Source organism: Pecten maximus, chromosome 1, assembly GCF_902652985.1.
Source record: "Pecten maximus chromosome 1, xPecMax1.1, whole genome shotgun sequence".
Lineage (NCBI taxonomy): Eukaryota > Metazoa > Mollusca > Bivalvia > Pectinida > Pectinidae > Pecten > Pecten maximus.
The window spans coordinates 19,856,635-19,881,875 of NC_047015.1; the positions used below are offsets into that span (position 1 = coordinate 19,856,635).

Here is a 25,241-nt window from a genome sequence, read left to right on the forward strand (position 1 = left end):
AAAATAACCATTCATCAAATTTATTGTGCAACAGATTCCGGTTTTCCGGACATTCTGAGGAGGCGCGGTATCTATAGTGCATGACGACACGACATAAAGAACATATCTAATCACAGACAGCTCATTTTACATCACATGTTTTATAATGAACATGTTCAATCAACAGCAAAAAATAACAGGATAGCAAAAACAAGGATCTTCACAAGTCTCTATCTGTCTTACGGTTTTTACTCATATCTGCAAACCTCTGACGAGAAGATGAGTTTCATAAAGCTTATAGGATATGGACATGAATTTCAAGTTGTATATCAAATAACGAGTATTAGTTTTAGTATTTAAACATTTCATCGGGCTGATTTGAAATACTGTTACAGTATCAAAGCAATATTAAACTCCGTGGTTCTTTTGTTGGTGACATAATGATGTAAGCCATGGGGTGGTAATATTACTATTGAAACAATGGAAATTTACAACAACTGCTCAGCTAGGTGTGAGGCCATAGCTCCCATTTTTATCGTGATAGATATGGTATACATTTTATTTGGGTCTCCTCATCCTCATATCAAGTATTCTGAATTTTTACATCGGCCTTTTATACAATCCTACAACTGAATCTGAGGTACTTAAACGGAGTAGAATTATAAATAATTTTATTAGATTTTTTTTTTGCACCAGACCTAGGGTTAAAAACGGATCCTTCCATGACTGTCCGTTCGGTAAGTACATAAACAATAACACACGTACAGGACAACACTGGCTAGGATCGTTTTGAGCCGTTAGAGAATATCCGACTAGATGTTCTAAAGTGGGATGCTTTAGAAGGTATATCAAACTCACCAACAGATGATCAATCTAGGATCAGTAAAATACAGTAACTCAAGTACCTTCCGCTTCATTTTTGATACTGTACAGGTGGACATTTACGCGAGGGGGGAATTTACGCTAATTACGCGGATCCCTTTTGATCGCGAAAATTTTCCCCACGTGTATTATTTTGATATTAATTTGAGTAAACTCGAACTATAAAACGAAGGTGGGTCAATCGCGAAAATTACCCCGCGCGTATAGTTTACGTATCGAAATCGCGAAAATAAACCCCCGCGAAAATAACCACGTTTACAGTAATCATTACGGAGGCATCTCTGTTCCAACATGACGTATTTGCCACCTACTGCATTGTTCGCTAGTGTATAATCAATCGGCAAGACGAAATAAGACAGCAGATTAAAAAGGCAAATTGATTCAGTATATTACCAGTTTAACGATAGGCTTATTGTTTTAAACACAAAGAAAATCAAAATGGACGTGTTATTAGCTAAATAGATGAACATATACGTGCGAATGTTGATGTTACGACAACTGTCAAACGTCAATTGTGCTGATATAAGTTTGAAAAATTCTTCAAACCCTGAAGGCGGTATACTAATGGCCTGCTAATTTATACAAATAATGTCAAATGTCAACCATAAGGTCACAGGTCAATCATAAGATCATTGGGTAATTCTAATTCCAATTCTAAATGTCAAAAATGTGACACAACATTAACGTGATGTTATAAAAGTTAATGAGGATTAACAAGATTACACATAAAACATTTCTCATGTCAACCTCACAACAGCATGTCATTTGAAAACAGTAATGTATGGATAGACGTATGATTGCGTGGAGGAATGTAGGGTAAACAACAATCATCTGTTACGTGCTAAGTAAATGTACATTTTTACTTTGGATGATGCACGACACTGTTACAGTAGCATATATTCCATTCGAGTCAGTATACGGGTTTAAATGTATTAACAACATTGAAATTAAATTAATGAGGAAAATATTTAAGATTACAGCCTTTGATGAAAGTAACAACCTACAGTGCTACATCTTAGCTATATATTATGAATATCTGAATGTATGTTTTGCTCAAATTTATCATTATGATATTTTGTAATTTTTCGTAATTTTCATGATTTCTCTACATAATAATAGACGATCTGTTTTGTATTACAAAGCAATAAAACAATATGGAAAATAGGAAAAGTGAAGAAACCAAAAAGAAGCTGAGAATCATTTTCCTTACATTGATTTAAATTTCTCTGTTGATATGAACTTAAAATGGAATAGGTTTATAGGTTTTTTGAAGGCGCAGTAGTATCATCTTTGAAAACATCCAAGCTTAATTACATATACATATATTGATAAAGTGTTCACCTGTATTTCTTGATAGATATCAGAATTAAACTTCATGCATACACTGCTTTAAGCGTTACTTTCAAAACTATTCAACAAACAGCAAATAATTAGATTGTGTATATTTGTGTAGCCACAACTTTCACAGTAGAGATAGAAAGCATGTATAACATATAGAAAAACGTAAACCTATGATAATATTCAACGATGCATGATATTGTTGCATAAAACCATTATATATAATACATGTACAGTGTAATTGTGACTTCAGTCCACATTCACTATGTTCACAAAACCATTATATAATATAATAATTGTGACTTCAGTCAACGATCACTATGTTCACAAAACCATTATATAATATAATAATTGTGACTTCAGTCAACGATCACTATGTTCACAAAACCATTATATATAATAATTGTGACTTCAGTCAACGATCACTATGTTCACAAAACCATTATATATAATAATTGTGACTTCAGTCTACGATCACTATGTTCACAAAACCATTATATAATATAATAATTGTGACTTCAGCCTACGATCACTATGTTCACAAAAACAAAACCATTATATAATATAATAATTGTGACTTCAGTCAACGATCACTATGTTCACAAAACCATTATATAATATAATAATTGTGACTTCAGCCTACATTCACAAAACCATTTTACATCTTCCTTTCATTAAATTATGTATTTTATAGAAACCGTTGCGGAAATTCCACATTTAATTTGATTATTTCAATGGTCATGTAAACGTTTTCTGACGAGAGGCATTACATGACTTCCTCTTTTAATCTAGAAATAGTCCATAACACAATCACACAAATGACATTCTGATAACGATTCTTTATGTTGATACACCTATCAACTACCATTGCAGTACCATTAACGATTCTTTATGTTGATACACCTATCAACTACCATTGCAGTACCATTATCAGGCTGAACTTTATATTTTAATGATTCTTTGCAACTTACTGAACATCATCCGTTTCACTTAACGATAAACTTATTACTGTCCGTAAAAAAAAACAGAACAAAATCAATACCATTAATTTGATAAAGGTGTTCCCATATTTGTTAAGGGTGTATCAATTATTTCAAAAATCAATTTTAAAACCCATTAAACGAGAATGAATCATAATTTATTTTACAGGAAGTGATTGCCACTATCATCTTTTATAACGTAACACAATTATTTGACTAACGACACCTTGACACGTGCTCACAAAATAAACAATATAAGATGTACTTAACAAATACTTAACATTTAATAAATTAGGTGAAAATATTATGACAATTGTGATTTGGGTACAGGCAAAATATGTAAAGGCATCTGCTGGTCGAGTTTTATGTATTTTTTATAAAAATACGCGTTCTGAGCAATTTCAAATAAACCATAGGTTTAATGACGATATTTTTATCAAACTGTGCATGATCTATTTCAATAAAACATGGTCTGTAACACATCTTTTTATTTTATACATATACATGTATGACCAAAGGAAATGATAAAATTGTCAATAAACAACGATTGTATCATCAATCTTGATGTGCTTTTGAACATTGATGAAACATTTAAACAAGCAAATTTGTAGCACAAATGCAGAGTCTTATTTTCATTCCTATTCATTATCATAAAAATGTCCACATATACCTTTAAATATTCATATGTATATTCCATATTTATATTCCATATAAACTGTCAAATATATCGCTCTATCCGTCTGTACATAACTTTCCTATAACAAATAGAATAAACAAATTTCATATAATAAAAAACAAAATAAATGCATTCTATAAAAACAACAATTGCTAGCTTGATTTTGCCGAATGGCAGGATTTCCATATCAAATATGGGTCATGGTAAGATTCCATCTATAAATAAAGTAATTGTTCCACATAATACAACTTCACCAAAACAATGATAACACCTACATATGTAAGATACAGTAAATGTTTTGAAAAGCAACCTTATCTTACAGCAAAATCAGTCATTTGAACTAACCTACAGCTAAGTATGTAGGCTCCAAACGAATGCATAGATCTCAAACAGAAAAGGATGTAATACAGATGTTTAGCTGATGATTATTTGTATTACAGATCAGCTTGATATTGTCATTAATACCTAGCTAGCTTACCTATTTCTATCAAACATGACTTGAGGCACCTGTATAAATTTGTTTGCACTTTTTGGAAAATTAAATGCAATTGGCATATCACTAAATTAATACATACTCATGCATGTCCATTATGGAGTATAATCATTCTGACAAAGTCAACAATTACAAATATTTTCTACAAAATTTTAAAATATATGGGAAAGTCAAAGCTACAAATACTATATTTTGCTTAAGCTAATCTTGTGATTTACCTCACAAGTTTTTTGACCTCATGATAATCTTGAGACTGATACATATACAATGTAAATTATGACTACATTCGACTTTATTCAGCAATGACACATGAATTATGACCTTGGGAGACTGACCCATTACATGTAGCTATTTCTGTATCTATAAAGATAATACATGTAAACACTTACAATAAAGAAATTGTTCATACTACCTACTTAATATTATAGTATTGAAAGACAGTTCCAAACAGAACACTCAAATGTTTCGTGTCCTACATTGTACCTAATGGAGTGGGTCAACATCACATTATGTTTGGGTATTTGTAATCGTTTCTTTTTGTGAACATAGCAGTTCTCAAATGAGTAGTGAGTGGCCAAAATGTTTACATAACATTAATGGTCAATTTTCAAAATGAGTATAAAGATATTTACTTAATGTCTCTTTCAGAGGTAAAACATTAAGTGATGAGAGTAAGATAAATATAGAGTTATATAAAGAGAATCTCTTTCTACCGTAATATTGTTATCATCAAAGAGCAATATTTTGCTCTTGATGATTGTTTAATGACGAAAAGAAATCTCTGTAAATCAAAACATTTCAGTCTAAATTGATTTTGGTGTGTCATGGATAGCAATTTATGTCAAAAAGATATAAACAAGCACACCTGATATTGCTAAAATAATACATGTCCCCTACCAGCCCCACTAGACATTGAACCAAAAACCCTGAAACATAACCTTGTCGAGATATTATGGTCCTTTATCATTGTGTGAAGTTTGATCGAAATCTCTCAAGCAATGAAGCGACTAAGTCGTGTGCTAACAAACATACAAGATGGACACAGAGAAACATATACAACCCCCCCCCCCTCCCCCCAGTCTCACTGGTAGGGGACTAATGATACCTATAATGTAGATCAGGCCAATATGAATGCATGATATAATGTGATACAAAGACAAAAAAGTTGCAGGCACAATATGAATTCAGTAACAATGTCAGGAATTTTTAACTGATGGTTTTCTAAAAAATGCTACAATGGTTTCCAAGCTCGGAAATGGCCACTCAAACTCGTTAGGCACAATGCCATCACACTTGGATTCAAAGAATGAAAACAATGGAAACCATATACGCCTTCGTTTTTTGTCACGCAACATGAGAGATCGGTTGTTGGCAAGAACATGGTAGTAGAGGAAAAGTCTGGAGGAGATGTAGAAGGCAATGAAAACATCAATAGAGTAGTGCTCATGGGCAGCCAGGATGAAGAAAATGCCAAACATATTAGCAACCCATGTAAGCATGTGTAAATAGTAGGAGTTGTATTTTCCCTGTCTTGGGGTATCTGAAGCAAAAACAAAAATAATCATTATCAAAAAGACTGTTTTCATCCACCTAATGAATATTCATACAGTCTTCATTACAAGCAGTAGAACCCCGCACTTTTGTACAACTAAAGGGCACAAAATATGTATGATCATAACAGCGCTTGGGTGTTCCATTACAACAGACCATCTGGAGTATGTGGCAGAAGTTCAGACAATGGATATTTCAAATATATGAGGTTACACAGCGAGTGGTTGTTGTAAATGGTATTTCTTCCACTCTCGTTAGTTATTTTTATTATGTTTTTTGTAACTTTTGAAAAATAACGAACTAGAATGAAAGATATACCATATACAACAACCATGAGATTGTGTGACCTTTCTACCACAATAAGAAAGCTATTCTGAGAATAAAGTGACCTGTTTTGAATTCAACGAGTGTTCTCACAATATCAAGTGTGGTGTAAGGATATGACCTTATTTGAAATGCCGCTAATTAATATGCAAAACTGACAAATTCGGAAATGTATGGAAATATTACAATTTATTACAAATCATAACAAAATGATAAGTAGGTTAAATCTTTCAAAGCAATAAATTGAAAAAAAATCTTTATATATTTTCAAGAATATAGCAAAACAACTGCGAACTTCTTCTTATGCGTTATCATTTCCAGGACATTGTGAAGCGGCCGTTAAGTGTTAGCCAATCAAATTGCATAGAACCACGTGATTAAAAAATAGTCCCGGTCAAAGGTCGCCGTGTCAACCAATAAAAAACATTTAGAGTTTATTCCACGTGTGGTATAAACTAAATGTTATTCAACAGTTGTAATGATTATTTCATGCCTAGGGAGTTGAATAACACCCACCTATTGTGGTAGAAATAGTGTTCTACTGCTAGCTGTTATTCATGACTTTCAGTTGACCTAGACTTTGAATAATTTCAGAAGTCAAAACATTTCAAAAAGACATCAAACCAATATGAGTCAAACATCTATTTGTAATGTACCCTCAGTCAATCGTCAACTAATAACTATATATAATGATGCCTCTATGAATAAATCTATATACAGTCTGTATTACTGTTATTATGAGGACATTTTTAGAATATTACATATCAATTATAACGTATTTTGATATGTCTACTCATTTTTAATCTAAAACAAAATCTGTCAACTTTCCCTCTTGGCAGGTATCATTTGATCCTAATAATTCTTATAAACCAGTCCAGATCTGTCATCTGGCTAAATATCCATTTAGGACTTGCATTAGACATTTGATTTGACTTTTTCAAGATATGTTTTAAGTTGATCTTTGTAAAATGTTTTATCAAAATGTACTTACATTCTGTAATGAAGAAGTTGAGGAGAGTGATACAGACAGTATGCCCACTGAACATGTAGTCGCCACACGTCCTCACACCAGACAACGACATGCCCATCCCCATCCAGATCTCCATAGTACGTTTTGCCTTGGCCCAAATGTCACCATACATCTGTAAATTTTTATAAAACTTAAAATAAATACTCCTGAAAACCATTTACTGAAACCAACTGAAAATTCTCCTAAACACACTAAAACCATCATAAAGGTACACCAAATTTAACAGTATGTTGTCTATACCAGTCTTCGACAACATGTCATCTACAACAAGTCATCTACAACATATTCCCTACAACATGTCTAGTACAATATTTCATCTACAACAGGTACCGGTCATCACCAACATATTCCTTACAACATGTCCAGTACAATACGGTACATGTATTTCATCTACAACATATCCCCTACAACTTGTCCAGTACAATATTTCATCTACAACATATCCCCTACAACATGTCCAGTACAATATTTCATCTACAACATATCCCCTACAACTTGTCCAGTACAATATTTCATCTACAACATATCCCCTACAACTTGTCCAGTACAATATTTCATCTACAACATGTCCAGTACAATATTTCATCTACAACATATCCCCTACAACATGTCTAGTACAATATTTCATCTGCAAGTCATCAACAGCACATTCCTTACAACATGTCCAGTATAATATTTCATCTACAGCATATCCCCTACAACATGCATGTCCAGTACAATATTTCATCTACAACATGTCATCTACAAAATATCCCCTGTACAACATGTCCCCTTTAACATGTCCCCTACATGTCCCCTACAACATGTCCCCTACAACACATTTCCTACAGTGTGTCCTCTACAACATGTCCCCTACATGTCCTCTACAACATATCCTCTACAACATGTCCCTTTACCTTTGACCTTTAATCTGACCAATGACTACCAAAATCTAGCTAGGTGCATGTGTGGATACTATGGTGAGAAATTAAGAATATGAGCTAAATCTGTTCTAGGATTCAAGAGATATTGTGTACACAAGGTTATCATGGATATGTGCACAGACAAAGAGATTACAGTACTATATATACAAAAATGTACCCCCTTTTTTCTAAGGGGTGGGGGGTGGGGTTATAATCAAGACATACATGTGTATGAGCCAACAAGTATGCTAGGGCTAGTGCGAAAGTATTTTTTACTTGTTATGGATTGGACGACATAATGACAGGTATATTGGAATGTGGTTACTATCAATTGTAATGATTATGTGTAGTGGGATTACCCAGGCAATTAAGTGTAGGTGTTTGTTTTGTAGATTTTTTTTAGTGAATTAATGAAAAACTTCATATAAAACATTATAAAATACATTTTAGGACAAATCGGTGAATAGCAGTCCATGCTCACAACATGGTGGTCAAAGGTCATAATGTAGGTTAATGTGACCTACTTTTGGTACATGACAGAACGCCTTAGGCTTACATAGAAGAACTCATGCATGCCCGAGCATGAAATTCAAGAGACAATTTGTGTATGAGATAGAGTCGTTACAAGCTTTTCCTTTGATGTAGGTCATAGGCTATAATGTAGGTCAGAGTGACCTACTTTTGGTACATATGACACCTCATTTCATCAAAGTCTTGCATAGCAAGATAATAAAGAAGTGGAAAGGATGGAATGGGAAAGGACAAATGGACCAAATAGTGACCAGTTGCCATAGCAACCATAATTTTGAGAAAAAGAAAGTGGCATGCACATCTACACATGGTCCTCTATATTTGTGTGAAGTTTCATTGAAATCGGCCCTTCGGTTTAGGAGGAGTTGTCAGGACAAACTTAAAGTTATGGTTCTTATCAGAAAACCTGTTTATAGTTACCAGTTGCCATAGCAACCATAATTTTGAGAAAAAGAAAGCGGCATGCACATCTACACATGATCATTAATATGTGTGTGAAGTTCCATTGAAATCGGCCCATCGGTTTAGGAGGAGTTGTCCGGACAAAATGCGTCTACAGACAGACGGACGGACGGACAGACAACCCGATTCCAGTATACCCCCCTAACTTCGTTGCGGGGGTATAATAAAGCTCTAAGGATTTAAGGTCTTCACAATAATATAACGCTAAGTCTTAGAGTAAGGTTTGGGCACCTGGTATATCTGGTACAAAGTATGTTGTAAGTGTACTCCGCATATATATATTTATATACATGGCTGTGCCAATTCAAACTCAAGTAAAAAGCTAAAGCAATGTCATATGAAAGGAATTGTCTGAAAACATCAAACTGTAAGTAATTAGGTGTGTCACAAACATTTACTATAATCCTCATTTCCAAATCACTAACTGTATATTCTTACCTTTCCTTCACATTTAAGATGGGGGCTAGGTACAGAAAGAGATGTTATCAACATTGTGATACAGCGAAGGAGGTAAACGGTACCAATGATGGAGAACACCCTTCTCAGCAAAATAAATCTAAAACAAAAAGAAAAATTTTCTTTACCAAAATAAATCTAAAACAATAAATAGAACATCCTCTACACACAAATAAATCTAAAATAACCAATGATGGAGAACACCCTTCTCAGCAAAATAAATCTAAAACAAAAAGAAAAATTTTCTTCACCAAAATAAATCTAAAACAATAAATAGAACATCCTCTACACACAAATAAATCTAAAACAACAAACAGAACCCTCTACACACAAATAAATCTAAAACAATAAATAGAACCGTCTACACACAAATAAATCTAAAACAACAAACAGAACATCCTCTACACACAAATACATCTAAAACAACAAACAGAACATCCTCTACACACAAATAAATCTAAAACAACAAACAGAACATCCTCTACACACAAATAAATCTAAAACAACAAACAGAACCCTCTACACACAAATAAATCTAAAACAACAAATAGAACATCCTCTACACACAAATAAATCTAAAACAATAAATAGAACCCTCTACACACAAATAAATCTAAAACAACAAACAGAACCCTCTACACACAAATAAATCTAAAACAACAAACAGAACGTCCTCTACACACAAATAAATCTAAAACAACAAACAGAACATCCTCTACACACAAATAAATCTAAAACAACAAACAGAACCCTCTACACACAAATAAATCTAAAACAACAAACAGAACCCTCTACACACAAATAAATCTAAAACAACAAAAAGTACATCCTCTGCATGCAAATAAATAAAACACAGAACATCGGCTACAGAAAAAAAAACAAGAAAAAAAAACATTTGTCATGCATCAAAAAAACATGAAACATTGTAACTTACATCTGTATTCCCTTAATGCTGTTTCCTCATATCTTAATAATTCAGATCAAAGTCTGATTCCATTTGAAACAAATTTTTCAAAAAACGCATGCGTAAATGCTAACAATGGATGCTATAATTACAAATTGCAATTGAAACAATGTCATTCTCATTTATAAACCTAAAACACTGTTTAATACATGTATGTGTTTGGACAATGATAGGATAAACAAACTCTCGATCTGGTGAAAATGATTATATTGGTTCAAGGGAAATAACTCTTAGATGACTAATGTAAATTTATAATAATTATTGTCAAATTAAAGAATGAAAAAGAAAATGAATATATTGATCTTGATCATTTCAATCAGTGAATCAATCAAGGACACATTTATTTACTTATAAATACACTGTATAACTGTAAATGCTTCTTGTGATTTTCATCATTTTCTCAGGTATAGGCCTGAACTGAGATTTAAGTTAAATATGAAAACAAATCTGGATAATGATGAACATGACTAATGACAATATAATTTGTGGATAATCAAAGCATTGAAACATGTACATGTACTAGTACTTTACATTTCTTAGTACATGTAAACCTATTTTAAATGTGTGTGATCTGTTTCACCAATGAGCATGTATCCAAACAAATTCGCAACTCTGACTTGTGTTAGGACATACCCTGTAGATAACATCTGCTGGACTAGTTCAATAGAACCACTAAACCTGCCTGCTTAAGGACTTACCTGTGCTTGTGGAACACCAGCACAATACTCCAAATTGTACCCAGGCAGACGGCTATGACTTCACATGCCTCAAATGCCCAGGGAGTATAAGGTATATTGTCTAAGAAGATGTCAGGAAGGGGTGGATATTTGTCTGTGTCAGGAACTCTATCATGAACAACAACCATAACAAAAGAAGTCACCAAAAATACTGAAAATGCATAGAGAAATCCCAGTAGTGTTTTCCAGATTTCAGAGTCTAAATGTTTTGATGGCCGAGGACCCCTGTCTGGCTGGTAACGTTTCTGTGGTAAGTAGTCATTATCATCTCCTGATCCAGAATCTTCGCTATCAGAGTGATGGATTTTTGTTCTTCTCCTTGACTTTGATGAAGAGTTAAATGATTTATCATATCTTAATTTTAACTTTTCATGATTTCTATTGGAGCAGACAGAATCACATTCTGATTGTAAATCATGAATACACAAAAATAATCTCTTGATATCACCTAAAACTGATAATTGTAGAGGAGGCTGACGTAAGTCTGTCTCACTTAGTGTCAGTAAGACCTTTCCGTCAATCTTGTGATCCACACAAAACAATTCCTTGTACTGGCTAAAGTTATTCTGTTCCAACCAAAATGCAACCTGATCACAGGTCCATGTATTTGCATCAGTCATTTTGGCTAAATCTCTGAAAATTAAAAACAGAAAAATGTTAACTTTAAACAACTTACATGTTAAAAAAAACAACATTAATAAGAACTTGTGTAAGGATTTTAGCATATTTGACCCTTGTGACCTTGAATGAAGGTCAAGGTCAATCATTTAAACACGTGCAATCAATGATTGCGAAAGCTCACCGGCGGCAGCAATCACACATTGTATTTATTTTTTATGTATGTATAAGCATGTCATTTTGAAATTGTACATCACATAATATCGCTCCTAGACCTCTAATGGATGTATAAACCAAATAAGAAGGGTGTGGACTCACAAGCTTTAAAAAGTTAAGTCCACAAAATAGTAAAATGGGAAAATATCACAATTTTTTTCTGCGTGATTTTGCCATAACATCACTTCTAGGCCTCTAATGAATGTATAAACTAAATTAAAAAGGGGTGAGCTGTATACTTTTGGACTTACAAGCTTTCCAAAAACTTACCCCAAAATTTTTAAAGTGGGGTGGGACGCCGACGCCGGGGGTACAGCATTAGCTCACACGGTTACTCGTAACCGTAGAGCTAACAATCTTGATAGCCCTTCACCCCAGCATACTAAGGCCAAATATCAGATCTCTTAGTTATTGAGAAAAAGTTGAAAATGTTCATTGTTTACAAACGAACAAAAGGCACTGGGCGATTAGAATAGGTAGCTTGAGATTCAAGACATCACATGGCTAAGACGTGAAAATATACAACAAAGGGAAGTAACTCTTATCAAGTGCAGTACACCTCCCTCATATCCTATGATGTGTAGACTATGTGTTTAAAGTATTGTGACTATATCCTGACTATATATACTATAGGCCAAGGACTGATAAAGTAGTCATAACAAGAAACGAATTTTTATCATCACACATTTGATTAAGGAAGACAAGAATCCTTAATCAAATGTGTGTTGATGAAAAATTGTTTCTTGTTATGACTTTACTTTCTCAGTCCTTGGCCTACAGATGCCTAGATTTAGCAAATAAAAGGTGGGGGTGCAATATCAATAAAATATACCAAAATCTGAAATTAAGATGTTTTAATAAAAAGGCCACACTCAATCGTAAAATACTAAGAAGTCTAGCAAAATTGAGACTCTTGACTTTCAGAGGGAGTTCATAACCTGATCAAAGGAGTAGGGGCTTTATTTATTTATTTAATGGGTTTTACATCCACTATCACAGCCATTGGAAGGGCAAGGCGCTATTTTTTTCAATAAATACTGACCTAATCACATAGATCTGTAATAATTATGATATATGACATGTGTTACACATATAAAGGGCATTCAGTACACCATTGAGAGAATTATTTGACTCCCAAAAATCAGATTTGACTCTTGAGTTTGAAGGGAAATGTCTATTTAATTTGATATAAGTTTTGACCTTTCAGATTTCAGAGGAATGTGAATTGACTTTTGAATTTGTTAAAAGTCAAGGGTCAACTGGATGCCCTGGTATATATAAATATATATATACCACACATATGTGCGACCAAGCTTTTCTTATCATTTGTTACGAACCCCTATGACCAGATGCAGACGCCAATAAGTTGACAGGTATGGCCCTGCATAATCATGTGATCACAGATCATTCAGTAGCTGACTCATTCGTATGAAATACTGATTATCAATTTTAACGCTGAATAAATCTAAGCATTTCAACTGCGAATGCTAAAATAACAAGCCACTTTTAAATTATTACATTATACCATGAGAACAAATAAATCGTGATATTTTCATTCATTACCAATGTATCATTGACAGACGACCGCGACTGTACTTCGAACTTCTTCGCCACGCATGTTTACAGTGGAAGCGGAAGTGTGATGTGAAATGCACCGGTGAAATGCACTATGGGAAAAAGTGAGCGCAGAAATATTGTATAACATATTTTGAAATGCATTATCAGTAATATGTTTTATGATTGTGGCATTTTATTTTCAATACTTGTTCTGAATATCAATGTTGAAAAACATTTATATACCTGGATCATGATGAGTGGTCCGTTTCAATATTGCATGGAACCCCTGAAACGGAAATGACGTAGTGACCTTCAGCTTGCAAGTCTTCCGACATTAGGACATCATCAGAGGCAAAAGGAAAAGGTGAGATAGTGAAAATAGCAATTTTGTTCTCATTATTGGTAACATCTTCTGCTTTTTATTCGCATATGCATGTTTTTACTTGCGTATGCATCTAGCTTTCTGAAATGATTACAGAAATTATTAGATAACCCGTGCAAAACACTTAGAGGATATCCGATTTTAAAGTGTAGGCAGTAGTCACTGTCTAACACGTGTTGTTCATTCATTTATTTATTGTGACAGCATCCGCAGATCGATCAGTTGCGTTTTGATCACAAAGATATTTGAATTATCGAATCGTTTGTATTGATATGGGATCTGGAAATTCGCAGTTGTTTCTATCGGCTTTCACTACTGCAGATGACCTTGACTAATCGGTAAACGTTTTTCAGCTATTGTGATAAATGATTTACTAATTTTGGCATTGCAATAGAACAATTGTTGTATTTAGACATTGAAATTTATTACATTTCGTTATTAAAAGTTCGTTCAACACACAATTTCTTCGTGCCCCTGACTATCACAGGCGGGCTCTTTCCATCGACCAATGCACACCTTCATTGCGTCAGCTGACCTTAATCTCGGGTGCATTAATTAGTTTATATCTAGGGCTAACCTAATGGATGATATAACTCATATCAATCAGAGAACAAACAGTACACTTTTAGAACAAATATATTCATTCACTGCCAATACTATTCTCAAATAACATATTAAACTGGTTCAAATGGTGTGCCACTGCAAGCCCAGTGTTATTTACATCTGGTGGTATTTTGTCAATGATTATATTTATAGTTTTCCCAGATACAAAAAAGAAAGAAAGTTAATTGGTTATTCAGTTCAAAAACCTGCACATTAAGCCATTTTTACAACAATGAAAGGTAAAAATTAACAAGAGACGCAGGGAAATCCATTCAAATATACCACCATATTTGATTCAAATGTCAAGGTTGATTATATTATAAAGAAATCTATTGTTGGCTAATTAAGAGTCCTTCTAATAACAGGGGGGTCACTCACTCATGCTAACAGATCTGGAACTCAGTGACTGCATACATGTAGTTGTTGAGATATCTATAGTAATATGTAGATTTGCAGTAAATCTAATTTTTAACTAGCCAAATGCAAAAATGCTTGTGTTAAGGGGTTAGGATTTCGGTTTTAGGAAATACTATCCATTACATAAAAGTAGGGGTAATAAAGAGCCTTAGTGTCTTGAAGTATTCTTTAAACGTTAACATTTTATGTCTATTCTTTGCTATGATTCTTTATATTTCATCAAAATTTGGGGAATTTCCCCAGTTCTGTGGGAATTTTTTCTTTGTAGGGAGTTTGTTTTCATTCAAAGAGGAAAAACACCATCAATGGGAAATACTACACAATTTCAATAGTAAAATTGGTCTAGATTAACCTCTATATCACTAAGATTATTGTGTAGACAAAATAAATTCTGCATAAATATACCTACCTTTAGACATATTGTACTAAAAAAGGAATACTGAATTTATCCAAAAATAATCCTCAATGTTCAGGGCATCCATTAACCAGAGACATCATGTCGATGATGCAACCAAATTTAATTCTATGCACAACATGCTGGGCATCAATCTTGACACTTCACATTTTGACCACTGCTGTAACCAGTCTTATGTGTTGTCCTATATATTATCAAGGCTCAACAAAGGGTCAAATGACACTAGTTAGTTAAGAATACTCTATCTGTACTCCGGGTTATCTCTTGCAAACAGAAATTGTAAGGAAAAATGTATAAAATGTGCTGATTTTTATTGCAGCTTAAAAATGGCCCCACCATCCTACAGTGACCTTGGAAAATCAGCCAAAGATCTTTCTGACAAAGGTTACAGTAAGTATGCAGAATCCTTGATTAAAGAATCTTGGTTAATTTATCAGAAAAGATGCCATATTTTTTAAATCAGAAAGGGAACATCTGTATTCCAACTGTGAACATGTATCTACATTCCATTTTGGCTTTATCTTATTCAAGCTATTGTTGATACAGCCAAATACATTATCATGTTGACATGTTAGAAGTGCTGGGTGTATATTTGAGACGTGTCGATAAATATCAAGTTTTAAAAATAAAAACTTTATCACAAGTTTTAATTTATTTTATTTTCCTTTTTTTGTGTGTTTTGGATATGTTCCTTAGAATTGCAAGTTGTATGTTTTTGCAATTGCATATCCTGTTCTATTCCTTTTAGATTTTGGACTGTACAAACTTGAATGTAAAACAAAATCTAGCAGTGGAGTTGAATTCACAACGAAAGGAAGCTCAAGTCATGATTCTGGAAAAGTGTCTGGAAGCTTAGAAACAAAGTACAAGCTTCCTGAACATGGTAAGTTAAAAGGGGAAAGTAAACATATCTGACACCATGCCAGATATGAAAAAACTGCGAATTATTTTACTAGTAGCTAACAAGTAATGATTATTCGTGATCAGATGTTATCACCAAAGGTTTAGATGTATACAGCTATACAATTTCCAGTTGAACCTAGTTAACTTTAGCATAAAATTGAAAATTATACCAGTTAATTAAGGTTTAACAAACCTTTGGAGTTTTCTTTTTTCTTTTTTGAAAAAATATTGGTTTTTAAGATTTTTTTCTACAGTTAATTCTTTAATGGAGTCCAAATCCTGATCATATTCCAGGTATATGTTTGAGAGGGGAGTATTTCATTGAAATTCACACCAAATTGCCATAATGTAACAAATACATTGTTTATTAGTTTGATATCCTTTTACTTGTAGGACTGACATTTGTAGAGAAGTGGAATACTGATAATGTCCTTGCTACAGAAATAACTATTGAGGATCAGCTTTGCAAGGGACTTAAATTGGCATTTGAATCTTCATTTGCCCCACAGACCGGGTAAGCACACATAGTTTAGTACATTATTTAACAGATGGTGTTTATTTTTACACCTGTAGAATTTGCAGCAGTATTATATGGTATGTAGTTGTCCGTTTGGCATAAAATTTTGTTTGTCCTTCATTTTTCAACTGATGCCTTTTGAAATTTTGCATGCTTTAGGTATCATTTATCATCTTGATGTGTCTTCATGTTCTCTGTTCTGCATTTTGCAAAACTTATTGTCCTTGTTTATTTTAGCATTTAGTCCGGAGATCTCCTATATTTCACAACCAATCAATGACCGTTGATAGACTTTATAGTCATGATATAAAGTTGTATACCCGGTTGTCAATAGTCTACTAGTCATGATATAAAGTTGTATACCCGGTTGTCAATAGTCTACTAGTCATGATATAAAGTTGTGTTTCCCCGTTATCAATACTATATAGTCATGAGGTAAAGTTGTGTTTCCCAGTTGTCAATAGTCATGATATGAAGTTATGTTTCCCAGTTGTCATTTTGATTTCGCAAAGTTATTTGTTTTTAGCTCACCGGCGTCGGTGTCGGCGTCCCACCCCAAAACTTCAAAGTTTTTGGAGTAAGTTTTTGGAAAGCTCATGCCCTTCTAAGTTGGTTTATACATTCATTAGAGGTTTAGGAGTGATGTTATGGCAATATTATGCAGAAAAAAAATGTGATTTTTTCGCATTTTACCATTTTGTGGACTTAACTTATTTGGCACCAAAACCTACTTTAAAAAAAGTTTTTGGAGTAAGTTTTTGGAAAGCTTGTAAGTCCAAAAGTATACATCTCATGCCCTTCTTATTTAGTTAATACATTCATTAGAGGTCTAGGAATGATGTTATGGCAAAATCATGCAGAAAAAAAATGTGATTTTTTCGCATTTTACCAATTTGTGGACTTAACTTTTTTGGCACCAAAACTCACTTTAAAGTATTAGGGGTAAGTCCAAAAGTATACACCTATCACCCTTCTAATTTGGTTTATACATTCATTAGAGATCCAGGAGTGATGCTATGGCAAATCATGCAGAAAAAAATTGGCATTTTGGCATTTTACTATTTAGTGGACTTACTTTTTTTGACACAAAAACTCACTTTAAAGATTTTGGGGGTTAGTTTTGAAAAACTTGTAAGTCCACACCCTTCTTATTTGATTTATACATCCATTGGAGGTCTAGGAGCGATATTATGTGACATACAATTTCAAAATGACATGCTTATACATGCATAAAAAATGAATGCAAAGTGTGATTGCTGCCGCCGGTGAGCTTTCACAATCATTGATTGCACTTGTTTGTATGGAGATCAACAGTTTCAAACTCTGAAATTTAGTAGTTTCAAACTCATGATGTTATGTTGTCTTTTTCTGACATATTTGGCATATTATATTATTGGTGGATTCTTTCGTCTCTTATTCATTAGCAAGTTCTGGTAAATTTCCTTACAAGTGGTCACTGTTCCTTGCCATGTACATTTTCCAAGATTTGTTTGTATAGCTTACATATCTGGCATTACTGAATGCAACAAGCTTTGTTTTTTTGTGTTATTTAATTTCATTTTCATATATATAAGAATGGTCCCATTTTGCTTTTGACTTATCACATCTATTTGGTGACTGTCTCCATGACAAGGCTAGATATAAAAGACACTTTCAAGTGTGTACCTGTCATCTAATAGTTGACTGTTTCAAACATGTAACTGACACAGAAATAGAAAACACCAAAATCAGCATGGAAGAGACTTCTTGGAAATGAAACAAGTGTCAAGCTTTTCTCGCATACTTCTTCCACAGGAGGTAAATTAAAATACTGTCATATTATAATTATGATCCAATGAAAAGATATTTTTATTTTTTATTGTGGTACATTATGATTTCAAGACGCATTGCGGTGTACCAATATACTGGTAAATCGTGTCATCATTACCTGAATTGGAAGCTTCTGCAGTAATGATGGTATTTAAGTTTGCAAGTCTAAATTCTGGTACATGTATCTATAGGTATGGAATAAACAGATGCTTCCTAGTGTAGGAAAAGAGCTTCCTTGTCTGATATACATAGTATCTCTAGTTGTTTTGGGGCCAGTTGTCATATTTTGTTTGTTACAATCACTGTATATTATATCCTTTTTTTGTCATTGACTCAATGTTTGATTTCAGTAAGAAGAATGGACAGATTAAGACTGCCTACAAGATGGATTACTTAAATGCAAGTTGTGATGTTGACTTTGACTTTGCGGGTCCAACAGTTCATGGTGCAGCAGTTGTTGGGTAAGCAGAGGTTAGATTAATGAAAATGTCAGCCGTTTATGTAGGCTATCATGCATGTTATACCCTTGGTTAGATATTTTAAAATGCCTACATAACTACTCCTGGGGACTACGTATTCAAACATTTAATCCCGTGTTAATGTCAGTGCAACTTGTAAAAAGATAAAGATTTAGTTTACCATATCAGGGTTGACCTTAATGCTTTTCATAGCCTTTTGAAGCATCAAAATAAAAAGGAACCGCACATTTTTTGTCAAGAAGTACATTCATATTATACAACTGAACCACATTTTAACTGAAAAATTATAAAATACTCAGTGCAAACCTTGCAAAATAATCACAATTTTAACTGTTCCAAATAATATCGACTTTAGAAAATGAATCTGCAGAGACTGCAATCTATCATGGCTTCTTTCAATTATCAATAAAGAAACGCCAGTTGATTTTTGAATTTAGTCCTTCCATTTAGATTTGAATGGCAAGCCAAGCATGAACTCCATAAGGTGTCGTGTAGTCTAGATATTGATTTAATATATTGAAACAAGAGGCAATTAAAATCAGCATAAATATCTGAAGCTGTAAAATTAACAAAAAAAACATGTGCACCCAAGATAAATTTGTAGAGGAAAAGAAATTCAATAAGCATACATATTCCCATGAAAGGCATATGATCCAAGATCTATATTTCTTTAAAAAAAACTGCACATTTTGATTGATGGTTGGGTTTTTGTTTAGGGGTTTTATGTCTCATTTCATGGCAGTAGCTGTATTCGGATGACTTTTTAATTGATGTATTGTATCTCCTAAGTGTATAATGGGAAAAAAAAAACATGTGAAACATCTGGGCCCAGTTTTTCAAAAGGTGGCTAGCTTAATCACTTGATTAGTGAAAATCTCATTCCTCCTTTACTTCAAATCATATGTGTGTACTGTGTATATTCTTCAAAATCAGCAGGTATGAAGAGACTGGTAGGTGTTATAGTTTCAGAAAATTTTGTCAAATAAGATTTACCAGAAATTATTTAATTAAGATTTTGATATTGTTCTTAAACTGTGATTAGCCTAATCATCTTTTGAACAACCGGGCCCTGGTGTCTTGAATATTTTGCAAGACATACGATTTTGACATGTTGAAAATCAGGTAATTATCAGTATAATACGTAGGCAGAAAACAATCGTCAAAATCTTAATTAAGTAAAATAATAATATAAGATATGTCTTAATTCATTTAATCACCTTAGTGTTTTTAATATGTGCATTTATTTTATTGTATAGTGCACGTGATACCAACAATTAACTATTTCATAATATTTCTTAGCCTAAATTATATTTTCATTTCTCAACAGATATAGCCTAAATTATATTTTCATTTCTCAACAGATATAACAATTTCCTTGCTGGCTACCAAATGTCCTTTGATACATCCAAGTCCAAGCTTTCCAAAAACAACTTTGCATTTGGTTATTCCTCTGATGACATGACACTCCATTGTAATATGTAAGTACACATGAATTGTCATGATTTCAACATTTATCAACCATATGATATATTCGAGTACGAATAAGTTTGTGTTTGACAACAGAAGACATAAATGTATATTCAAGTTTAATTAAATATGATTTGTAAGTTTTGCAAAGTGATAATAAATGTAATATGATTTTATTAATATGAAACTTGGGTCAGCAGATATATTTCGGAGGGGTGACAATGATGGGATTATTATCACGTGTTCTTCTAATGCTTCTGAACGGTTCAAGCTGATGTGAATTTTCTAAGTTCTATTATGATGATTGAACATTAACATGTATTTCGTTTTGCCAGAAATGATGGTGCCGAATTTGGAGGCTCTGTATACAACAAAGTGAATGATAAGCTGCAAACTGGAGTAAATTTGTCCTGGTCTGCTGGAAACAGCTCAACACGGCTTGGTTTGGCAGCAAAATACACATTAGACAAGAATTCTTATGTTAACGTAAGGAGAACATTTTGCATAACTTAGACTTTAATGTATTGTCGTCTTTTTTAGCTTTATTTGTTAAGACTGTATACTATTTTCCCTTAGTGGTAGTACTAAGTAGGTATGAATAATTCACAATCTGTGTTAAATCATTGGTAGCTAATTCGAAAAATTAATGTTGCAAATTATTTCTCCGTGGATGTATCAAGGAAAGTTCATAATGCGAAGGTTGAAGTCAAGATGATACAAATTTGAAACCCTGTATATTTCAGGATAGATAAATTGTAACAAGAGTTTGTTAGGTACAATACTTATTACATGTATATGTCAATTGCCTTGTCATTGTCTTGAAAGGTATTTTGATAGAAACCAACATGCTTTCTTTTGTAGTTGAAAGTGAATAATGCTTTCCAAATCGGAATGGGCTACACCCAGAACATAAGGGATGGTAAGTAGTTTGATAATAGCAAGGAATGTAAGAGTACAACTTTTCATGCAAGTTTTATCACCTGGCATATATCCATCTTCAGTCTTGACATATTTATGTGCAAGATATTGCTCCATCTAATCACCGGGGCATGTCTAGTCTTTTATCAAAAGATAGCCAAAAATACCTATATATTAAGACAAGGGAAGCATCCGATCGACATTGAAATTCTTACCTATTTTTAGCCCACCATCTTCAGATGGTGGGCTATTCAAATCGCCCTTCGTCCGGCCGGCCGTCCGTAAACAATTCTTGTTATCGCTAATCCTCAGAAAGTACTGTAGGGATCTTTCTCAAATTTCATATGTGGGTTCCCCTTGGTGCCTAGTTATGCATATTGCATTTTGAGACCAATCGGAAAACAACATGGCCGACAGGCAGCCATCTTGGATTTTGACAATTGAAGTTTGTTATCGCTATTTCTGAGAAAGTACTGAAGGGATCTTTCTCAAATTTCATATGTAAGCTCCCCTTGGTGCCTAGTTATGCATATTGCATTTTGAGACCAATCGGAAAACAACATGGCCGACAGGCAGCCATCTTGGATTTTGACAATTGAAGTTTGTTATCGCTATTTCTGAGAAAGTACTGAAGGGATCTTTCTCAAATTTCATATGTAAGCTCCCCTTGGTGCCTAGTTATGCATATTGCATTTTGAGACCAATCGGAAAACAACATGGCCGACAGGCAGCCATCTTGGATTTTGACAATTGAAGTTTGTTATAGCTATTTCTGAGAAAGTACTGAAGGGATCTTTCTCAAATTCATATGTAAGCTCCCCTTGGTGCCTAGTTATGCATATTGCATTTTGAGACCAATCGGAAAACAACATGGCCGACAGGCAGCCATCTTGGATTTTGACAATTGAAGCTTGTTATCGCTATTTCTCAGAAAGTACTGAAGGGATCTTTCTCAAATTTCATATATAGGTTCCCCTTGGTGCCTAGTTATGCATATTACATTTTGTGACCTATCGGAAAACAACATGGCCGACAGGCAGCCATCTTAGATTTTGACAATTGAAGTTTGTTATCGCTATTTCTAAGAAAGTGCTGAAGGGATCTTTCTCAAATTTCATATGTAGGCTCCCCTTGGTGCCTAGTTATGCATATTGCATTTTGAGACCAATCAGAAAACAACATGGCCGACAGGCAGCCATCTTGGATTTTGATAATTGAAGTTTGTTATCACTATTTCTGAGAAAGTACTGAAGGGATCTTTCTCAAATTTCATATGTAGGTTCCTCTTGGTGCCTAGTTATGCATATTGCATTTTGAGACCAATCGGAAAATAACATGGCCGACAGGCAGCCATCTTGGATTTTGACAATTGAAGTTTGTTATCGCTATTTCTGAGAAAGTGCTGAAGGGATCTTTCTCAAATTTCATATGTAGGTTCCTCTTGGTGCCTAGTTATGCATATTGCATTTTGAGACCAATCGGAAAATAACATGGCCGACAGGCAGCCATCTTGGATTTTGACAATTGACGTTTGTTATCGCTATTTCTGAGAAAGTGCTGAAGGGATCTTTCTCAAATTTCATATGTAGGTTCCCCTTTGTGCCTAGTTATGCTTATTGCATTTTGAGACCAATCGGAAAACAACATGGCCAACTGGCAGCCATCTTCAATTTTGACAATTGAAGTTTGTTATCGCTATTTCTCAGAAAGTACTGAAGGGATCTTTCTCAAATTTCATATATAGGTTCCCCTTGGTGCCTAGTTATGCATATTACATTTTGTGACCTATCGGAAAACAACATGGCCGACAGGCAGCCATCTTAGATTTTGACAATTGAAGTTTGTTATCGCTATTTCTAAGAAAGTGCTGAAGGGATCTTTCTCAAATTTCATATGTAGGTTCCCCTCGGTGCCTTGTTATGCATATTGCATTGCTGAAGGGATCTTTCTGAAATTTCATTTGTAGGTTGCCCTCTGTGCCTAGTTGTGCATATTGCATTTTGAGACCAGTCAGAAAACAACCTGCCCGACAGGCAGCCATCTTGTATTTTGACAATTAAAGTTTGTTATCGCTATTTTACAGAAGGTACTGAAGGGATCTTTCTCAAATTTCATATGTAGGTTCCCCTTGGTCCCTGGTGTAGCATTTTGGGACCAATCCGAAAACAACAGACAGCCATTATCGCTAAATCTTAAATTTTATATATAGGTTCCCCTTGTTTGAAAAGTACTAGAGGGCTGTTTCTGAACTTACACAGATTAGTAAGACTTAGAGGAAGGGAAAAGTAGAGAAAAGATCAATCTGACATAGAACCTATAAAGATCATTCAATGGTGGGCGCCAAGATCCCTCTGGGATCTCTTGTTTTCAAACTTATTTTTTCCGTACAAAATCTCCACCTACCTGCATAATCCTACTACCGATCTCTTCAGAATACTTCAATCTATCGGTTCATTAACATTTTAAATATGTAACATTCATGGCAGTTGTTGAAATCCTTAATCATGACATGTGACAAGATTTGGTATAATATGGTAACATAACACAACAGCGACATGTCGATTCACTGTGGTCCTATGACAAAAGAGGTGAAGGTCAAGCTCCCGTAAGGCCATTTTGGGAAGCTGGAAATCTTGTCATATGTCATGATTATTAAAGTTGGATTTTAACAACTGCCATGATTTAGGAATGAAGTTGGACAGGAGGATAACTTTACTAAGTAAAACAGTCAGGATCCCTATTGTAACCACATACTGTTTACAATTTCAGGTGTAAAGTTGAACCTTTCTTCATTAGTGGAGGGCAAGAACTTCAACCAAGGAGGCCACAAGGTGGGAATGGGTCTTGAATTTGATGTTTAAATGTTCCAAGTGGTTAGTGATATGAAAAAAACACCTTTGGATGCAAAGCAACTCATTAATCATCAGTGTTTAACCGGGTGAGGAGACACGTGTATCAGCAAAGCATTTTACTGGGGAGGACCCTAGACTTCACCTCATTTGTAGTATTCCCAGTGTTGACACTGCCGACAGCACAAGCATGGCAGAGTTTGGTGCATGCATAGACTGCAGACAGTTTGGACATTTGCATTGTAACCCACTTTGAATTGATCGTGGATTTTATGAAACTACTATGACCAATCAGATTTTGATTTACTTAGATTTTATTTGTTTGCTATTTCCATTAGATTACTTCTTTTGAATAGCAAACAAATTGTTTTCCCACAGTCCACCAACCAATATACCTTCATTCGACATAACGCAGGTCAGATGTGTCAGAGAATTTGTCCCTGAGAGCTTATCAAAACATTTCAGTGCTGTTAAATTGATGTACAAATATGTATCTTAATTAAAGAATAATGTCATGTGTTAAATTGTTGGTGTTTTTTTCTAGCCCACCATCATCAGATGGTGGGCTATTCAAATCGTCCTGTGTCGGTGGTCCGTCGTCCCTCCGTCCTTAAACAATTCTTGTTATTGCTATTTCTCAGAAAGATCTGAAGGGATCTTTCTCAAATTTCATAAATAGGTTCCCCATGGTTCCTAGTGATGCATATTGCATTTTGAGACCAATTTGAAAACAACATGGCCGACAGGCAGCCAGTGACAATTGAAGTTTGTTATCGCTATTTCTCA

The 25,241-nt window shown here is 34.1% G+C and overlaps 2 protein-coding genes across 3 annotated transcripts; one reads left to right on the forward strand and one right to left on the reverse strand.

The window, feature by feature from the left end:
* Positions 1 to 4: 4 nt before the first annotated feature.
* On the reverse strand, positions 5 to 13,768 carry LOC117327212 (sphingomyelin synthase-related protein 1-like). Its single transcript, XM_033884081.1, has 5 exons — positions 13,703 to 13,768; positions 11,267 to 11,938; positions 9,587 to 9,704; positions 7,215 to 7,365; positions 5 to 5,888 (listed from the first exon to the last, which is right to left on the reverse strand). Exons 2-5 carry the CDS (start codon positions 11,923 to 11,925, stop codon positions 5,545 to 5,547), a joined length of 1,272 nt encoding a protein of 423 aa, XP_033739972.1. The 5' UTR covers positions 11,926 to 11,938; positions 13,703 to 13,768; the 3' UTR covers positions 5 to 5,544.
* A 55-nt stretch (positions 13,769 to 13,823) lies between these two features.
* On the forward strand, positions 13,824 to 24,974 carry LOC117327220 (voltage-dependent anion-selective channel protein 2-like). Of its 2 annotated transcripts, none has more exons than XM_033884104.1 (9): positions 13,824 to 14,060; positions 15,833 to 15,903; positions 16,262 to 16,396; positions 16,810 to 16,930; positions 19,093 to 19,203; positions 20,583 to 20,699; positions 21,024 to 21,174; positions 21,550 to 21,607; positions 24,376 to 24,974. In XM_033884104.1, exons 2-9 carry the CDS (start codon positions 15,840 to 15,842, stop codon positions 24,465 to 24,467), a joined length of 849 nt encoding a protein of 282 aa, XP_033739995.1. In that variant the 5' UTR covers positions 13,824 to 14,060; positions 15,833 to 15,839; the 3' UTR covers positions 24,468 to 24,974. The 2 variants fall into 2 exon arrangements, with proteins under 2 accessions (XP_033739995.1, XP_033739985.1); XM_033884094.1 differs by lacking the exon at positions 13,824 to 14,060 and adding an exon at positions 14,385 to 14,416.
* Positions 24,975 to 25,241: the final 267 nt, after the last annotated feature.